Raw genomic sequence first — 7,669 nt, forward strand, 5'->3', positions numbered from 1 at the left:
TCGTTCTTATTAAAAATATATGTCTCTAAGTACTTGTTATTTAAAAAATCAAGATAATATTAAGTAGTTTTTCCATTTTACCCTATGTATTAATCACAAGATTTAAGAGGGAGTACATTAATAGAGTTGGCATATATATATATATATATATAGTTCTCCCTCCGGTTCAAAAAGAGTGTCTGCGTAGCTTTTATTTTTTGGTTAAATAAGGGTGTCCACTTACTAAATCAAGAAAAAAAAATAATCTTATATTCTCAAATTCGCTCTTATCAAGTGTTAAGTGACCAAATTTCAATACATATATAATTAGAGATAGTTTAGTCAAATTGCCAATTTTTATCCAGAGGTTAATATTTTCTTAAGAGGTGTGCAAATAACTAAGTGAACACTTTTTTTAAACCGAAGAAAGTAATAAACATTTAACAAGGTGAAATATTTTGAGAAAGTAAAATAATCAAAAGCTATCTTATTAATGCTTTTCTATAGGGAGTGTACATAAAAGGGACGACAACTATTTTGAGATGGAGGGAGTATCTGAGATAGGCAAGCCTTTACAAGTCAAGACATCTTAGATGTCAGATGTGCGCATTCCAATGATCATTCCTTTAACACTTCACCTTCACCATGTCATGCATTTATTAATTTAATAGACATATTTAGCAATCATTTGAGCTAATATTAGTAAAAAAAAGAAAAAATTGTCAAATTGAAAAAAGGTCATATGAAGACGATGATGGTGGAGCAAAGTGCATTAGATTGCACACTTGGACGATATCTCATGGTTACTGTAATATTTGAGGGATAAAGTTAAACCAATTCCAAAACTTAAGGGCCCATTTAGGTAACAGATTATCTTTCATATAACAACCATGATCTTTTTTCTTGTAGGCTTTTCCCCTTTTTTTTTTTTTTTAATTATTATAATATTAAAAAGGTTGGAGGGACGGCATCTGGGAGTTGATTGATGTAAATATTGTTTCTGAAGCCGCGCCAATATACTATGTTATGCATACAAGGGTCAGGAAATAACTTACTCACACCCGATGTTTCATACAAAACGCGACACATATCCTGGATTCATCTGATTGGTATAAACACCATGTGCGCAAAAGTATTTTCCAAAGGCTCGTTAGATTCGGAGGCCAAGAAGTGTAAAAGTTTATATCAAGCCTAAGAAAGGCAGGAAAAAGAAAGAGATTGCTAATGTATAAGTATTATAGAACAAAATAAGTAAGCATTCGTATCTGAATTTGAAGTATTTGATTATCACATATGACCACCTCAAGGGTCTTTTTGCATCCTCTAAATTAGCATGAAGCCTAATCAACTTCACAATAACTCTGAAGTTTTAGTTACTCAGCCTACAAATGTGAATGCTCCTAATAACTGGACTTCATTGCCAAGCTCACCTGCTGGACTTCTCTGGCTATTCGTGATGCCAATCTTCCGCGCAAAGTTGTTTCAATTTTTTTGTCCTGACTTGCTAATTTCCAACCGCCACGTATTTCAGTCTGATCTTGTACGAAAATAGAAAAAAAAAAAAAAAGGAGGTATAAATATTATCTGGGAAAACTTCTATGTCCATGCACGAACAACAGGTTGAAAGAACAAGCCAGAATAAATAGCATCATTCTCTTTTGTCCTCCTCAATGACAACTTCTCCAAGCCCAAACACATGATCTGCTGCAATAGATGCCTTCCTCTCCTTCCTTTCCAGTTTAGACAGATCTCCTCCCACTATTACTCCACTGCCTGTGAGGGACAGACCCTCCTCTTCATCATCAAGAGTCTCTCCTGAGTATGCATATCTGTAAAATGGTGAAAAGATGCCAAATTAGAGACTACTTTAAAGCACTCCCTGACCGAATAATTGAGAGAACGTCAAGACATAAAACAAAAAAAATGGAATAGACAGATTCTATTAGTTTCATTCTTCTTTTTCTCTCGCAAATTACAAAAGCAGTAGGATAAATTTTACAAAACTATACAAACTCATCAAAACCCAACCTTAAATAAGTAAGAGTGTTGGAAAATTGTTTCTGCTATTGTTGATTAGGATAATAAGTAGTTTAGTTGTAGGAGTACTTTGTTTAAATTTAAATTTCTGTTAGATTAGATTAGATTAGGTTGTTAGAGATATTTTAGGTTTTTAAAATTATTCTGTAGATTTTCTATGTTCAAGTTGGCTATTTAAAGCCCTCCATGCTTAATAAAATTGAGAAAATTTCAATCATTCTTCCAACCTTTTTTGCTGCACCATCCTTTAAAAACCCACCAAAGAGGAACAAGACAGGTTTTCTATAGGCTTACTTAATCTTAGAACAGTTGGAAAGGCACAAGAACGACGCCGGAGCTTCAGATATCATTATTTGCACATGAGGTTCATTATTATTTGTATTGACTTGATGACCCCCGCAATAAAGAAACTGCAACAGAAGTTTCTTTTTCCATAACCATACAAAAAGAGAGCCAAAAGAAAAAACATGGATTATTTTTGTTCCCTGGTTATGGCAGGGTAATAGAAGTTTCATCTCATTAGAACTTGGTCAAGAGAAGGAGATTAATCTTCCTCAATCCACTCAACTTATTCCACCTCTTGGAAAGGAGAAAGAGATTCAGGAGCATTCTCAAGCAAAGGATGTTGCGCCCGTAAACCTTCTTGGAAGAATTTTATGCTAATTAGTTCCTATGACCACCTGTTCGTGCATTAATGTTCAACTATATTAAACTGTCTTTCTGTTTCAAATAATAAAGATATACGTTTTGCCCCTAAAAGTAGAAGATAGCATTTTATTTTCAGCAACGTCCAGATTAATTTGAAACAAGAAAAATGCTTCATTCATTTTGATATAACTTCGTCAATTTAGGAGAGAAATATCAAAAGAACCACTAACATCAACTCACATTGTTATACTCGACTACTCGTAAAGAAAAACAAATTCTGCACAAACTATTTGTACAGACAAATAGAAACATGAACAGATCCTATATTTCCACCCAACTCCACATATTGAAGGCCAAGAATTCTTGTCACTCTTGAGCACTTTGTTTTCCAATCCTCAATATAGATCTCTTATATTCACTGATAATGGACAGTGCAATACCATTCCGCATATATAACATCCTTTCCATTTATAAATGGTATTCAGTATCCATAACAATGCAGGTATAGATCATTCTATGACTGGAAGTAGGTTTTAGTCCTCATTTCTGTACAGTGATCTTCAAACAGTAACAATAAAAGCAAGCTATACTAATTACATTGACCAGAAAAGGAAGGGGACAAGGATTGTTCACCTGGTTGGGTTATTTGAAGGAGCCCAGAGAATGCATATTACCCATAAAAGCAAGTATGCTAGTAAGGTCCAGAAAGCAGGGATTATCCAGGCTCTTCGCCACAACTCACTCAATGGATCACTTGCATTAAAGTACAGCTGAATAAACAAAGAAATTAGCTCTCGTAGAGCAATCAAGAAAACTCAAAACACAGCGATATGACCTGAAGAGATGCAGAGTGAAACTTTTTGGAGGACATCATCGAAAGCACAAGATATGACTTGCATTATAGAAACTTCCACATACAGTGCCATGTGCATTGAGACTTACTATATTGCGGACCGAAAAAGGAATAGAACCATAAAACATACCTCATAGCCAATCCAAGCAACAGAGAGCAGAACTGAAACGGCTAGAGAATTGGTAAACTTTCGGTACAGTTCAAGCTTTGCGATGCTTCTCCGTATCTGAGGTCCATATGGGCAAAGAAGGAAGCCTTCAGTTTGCATACAAGGATGTGTGTGCTTTTCTCCCACATTGAAGAAGATCAACACTTTCCAGTCAAAGAAAATACAAAGACTTAAAAACAGTTGACAATCATGTAAACCTAGTCCTTGGTGTTAAGAAGAGTTAAAGAGTGATGTTCTATTATTTGGTTCAATTGTTGCGATTTTCCATGTCTCTAACACAAGTTTATTTGTCAACAACAATAGTCTTATATACCAATCAGATTTCAAAGGCATCAGTTATCTCCACCAACCAATAAAAAAGAGAAGACAAGTATGTTTATGATGAGAATGCAGTTATTTTTTCCTTTGAGCAAAGAAGAGATTCTGAAAGCACAAAATCTGACAGTACATAGATGATCAACCAACTTTTATTTATTTATTTATTTTTCTTTTGAGCAGACAAAACCGACCAACCACCTTTTTTTTTTTTTTTTTTTTTTTGGTTATTAGTACTTTTTGACCAATCTATGACTACTAAAATAAAGAGAAGGAAAGTTGTCATCACCTGAAGCTTCTCTAAAGTCTTGGATAATGAGGAGAATATCCATACAATGAAGCAGGAATCTAATAAAGCAACAGGTAACACCAAAAAGATTCTCGCTTTTCCAGAGAAGTCATTGATATTTCCCAAATGTTCAACCAGTTCCAAGGCTTCAGAAGCTAGAAAGTATACCACACCCAGAAGAAGTACCTTTGAGGTTATACCTCCCAGTGTGGGTCGTACAACACCATAACCCATTGAAACCACTAGAAGAAGTAAACGTGAGACAGTCTTTTTGATAGCACTGAAGGTAACAGCCCACATGGTGATTCCCATTGGCCTACTTCCCGTGGCATTAAAATTTGCATATTCAAAATACCAAAGAGCCATTTCACACATTCCAAGACCAATCACGGCAGTAATGTGATAGTGCAATTGTATTATATCCTTCCAGTGTTGCACAAACCGTAAAAACCACAAGAGACCAAGAATGAGGTATGCTAGAGACATGAAACCATAAAATGTCACTAGTGGTGCCATCTTCCCGGGGAGATAGCCTTCTGGGTTTCTCCAAACAGTTCTACCACTAATTAATGTGCCCTTTAGTTCTGGATTGCAGAACATAAAATAGAGATAATACATTCCAGTCTTGTTGATCTCAACATTCTGGAGTACCATATTCGCCTCTTCACTGTTTCCCTCAAAGGACGTCTGAATACGTTTTGGCCACCCAGGGTTCTCGGGATCTTGATGGATTATAACCTCTCCTACTTTGCAGGATCCATCCTTAGCAAGAGCAGGGGTGCAGCATATCGCATCGGAATTCAGATAGGAACCTCCAATTTCATTCCTGTCTTTGACCTCCACTATTATGGCTTCAACAATTCCAGTACTCTGCTGCATCTCATTTTGCTTATTAGCAGCGTCCTTTGTTCTTCTAAAGGTGATCGACTCAAACCTAAACTCATTATGGAAGGCTGGAATTATTCATCACATATTTTGGACATTCTGATTATGAAGCATAACCCATCATTACCCCATAAACAAAGTAGCTAAATATATTATATTCAGTCAATCTTTTAAGAAAAAGAACTCGCTCATGTGAGGACAAACATCAAAACATTTTATTTCTGGAGAACACCTTGAAATTTTTGTCTATTTAGAAATATCCAAACTTCTACTGCATATGACTTATTCCACCTAGAAGTTTTTGTCAATCTTTAATCATAAAAAGTTTCACCAAAACATTATCCTGATTCTGATCCTACATCTCGTAGGATTATTATATTTCGCCAACTTTTATATGCAACCAAAACTGAAAATTGATTTCCAAGGTAAACTATTTCCCTAACAAAACAATTCCCAGGGAGAATGTTTATCCCTACCAAATGCTTATTACACACAAATTTTGTATTCCACTCTTTGCATTCTCTCTTTTGATTGTCATATGTGCTCTGCAAATAGTATGCAGCCAAATCCACCACCACCACTCTTATATTTTTTCTTCTTTTGCTGGCACACTAAGAAAGTCTGATTGGACATAATTCTGCAGAATAAATTTATCTTCCTAACTCCTTCACTTTGTAACACATTCAAGAACCATCACCCATGTTTGTCAATAACTTTTAGAATCCTCATTTACAACAAAAGTTTCACAAATTTCTTCCTTAGTTTCTAGCCAATCTTACAATTCAAAATCACACCTACATCTACAACTCATAAGAGTAAAAAATAATTTCTTCAAATAAATCAAACCCAACTCACCAAATCAAGAAATGTATAACTCAAAAAAACAAAAGGGTATTGAAATTTAGTACCTGATGAAGGACTTGCCATTAAGGGGTTTATTATTGGTGTCATTAGAAACAGGAAAGGGCAAATCTTGAACTTTAGAAGCATAAAGACCTTCACTACCACCATGAAAGAAATATGAATTAAAACGAGGAATAAAAACTTCATCTTTATACTCATGGATCGACCCATTTACTCCCATTATCACAAACAGTAAAAATCCACCAATTATTAGATCACATTTACCCTTTCTATATCTCATCTTGATGAATGTGAAAAGATTGGTTCTTTGAGAGTTAGCGTGAAAATGTATTGAAGATGAAGAAGAAAGTGAAGAGTTAAGACCGGTTAAGGGTATTTTGTTTTGTCAGCTAAAGGAAAAAGTGATTAGCTTGTTACTAATTAAAGTATGCTACTAATTGCTTATTAAAATCTGAGGGCCCACAAAGGATTTATATACTCTGCACTAATGGTATAAGAAAATATTTGTATAGTTTACTAAACTATGAGCCTGTTTGGATGGACTTATGCCTATAAGCTGCAAACAGCTTATAAGCTAAAAACAAATAAGCTGGGGTAGTCTAATTTATTTTTTTTAGCTTATAAGCTGTTTTCAGCTTATAAGCTGCTTTAGATAATCTAAGTCAAATGGGCCTAATTATTTTTTTGAGCTTATTTTAAGCACAAAATGGCTTTAAACTGGCCAGCCAAACACTCAAAAAAGCTAAAAACAGCTTATAAGCAACTTATATGCAACTTATAAGCCAATCCAAACGGGCTCTATGTTTATTTGTTGGATTTTTTTTTGTTTGAGAATCGAGCAATATTAAAGAGGTCTATTTGTTTAAAGCTAATGAGATAATTGGAAGCACATGCTAATTTTTGTCTTGAATTCATAAGGTGACACTTATTTTAGAGAATTCTTTTATTGGACAAAGGTGTAAATATACCCATCAACTTTGCGATTTAAAGCAGATATACCCTCGTTACAAAAGTGGTGTGTAAAATGGTGCAAATATATCCTTGCCGTTACAAAATGGGGCAAATATATACTTTTCGCTGACGAATTTTTTTTACAAAAATCATTTAAGTTATTTTTTAATTAAAAAAAGTCACGTGACTTTAAAAAAAAGTCTACCCATTTTTTTGAGTAGCAATACTTTTCTAAAGCCAATTTGTTTTTCATGATGGGTCGGGTCTGGTTCATTTCAAAAAAATGGTAGACTTATTTATTTTAAAGTCACGGAGATATTTTTGTAAACGAACCATACCCGATACTCCAGAAAAAAAATTACCATGGCTTTAGAAAAATATCTCTACTAAAAAAAAAATAGGTAGACTTTTTTTAAAGTCACGTGGCATATTTTTTAATTAAAAAATAACCTATATTTTAAAAAACCCCCGTCAGCGAAAAGGGTATATTTGCACCATTTGGTAACGGCGGGAGTATATTTGCACCATTTTGTAACGGCAGGGGTATATACACACCACTTTTGTAACGAAGGGTATATCTGCTCTAAATCGTAAAGTTGGGGGTATATTTACACCTTTGCCCTTCTTTTGACACTTATTTTGAGACAGAGGGAGTATTAAATAAATTGTATTAAATAAA

At 34.5% G+C, this 7,669-nt stretch overlaps 1 protein-coding gene across 1 annotated transcript; it reads right to left on the reverse strand.

Moving 5' to 3' along the window:
- Positions 1 to 1,197: 1,197 nt before the first annotated feature.
- On the reverse strand, positions 1,198 to 6,435 carry LOC132638190 (uncharacterized). Its single transcript, XM_060355161.1, has 5 exons — positions 6,084 to 6,435; positions 4,291 to 5,224; positions 3,648 to 3,743; positions 3,298 to 3,434; positions 1,198 to 1,808 (listed from the first exon to the last, which is right to left on the reverse strand). Exons 1-5 carry the CDS (start codon positions 6,317 to 6,319, stop codon positions 1,628 to 1,630), a joined length of 1,584 nt encoding a protein of 527 aa, XP_060211144.1. The 5' UTR covers positions 6,320 to 6,435; the 3' UTR covers positions 1,198 to 1,627.
- Positions 6,436 to 7,669: the final 1,234 nt, after the last annotated feature.

Source organism: Lycium barbarum, chromosome 1, assembly GCF_019175385.1.
Source record: "Lycium barbarum isolate Lr01 chromosome 1, ASM1917538v2, whole genome shotgun sequence".
Classification (NCBI taxonomy): Eukaryota; Viridiplantae; Streptophyta; class Magnoliopsida; order Solanales; family Solanaceae; genus Lycium; species Lycium barbarum.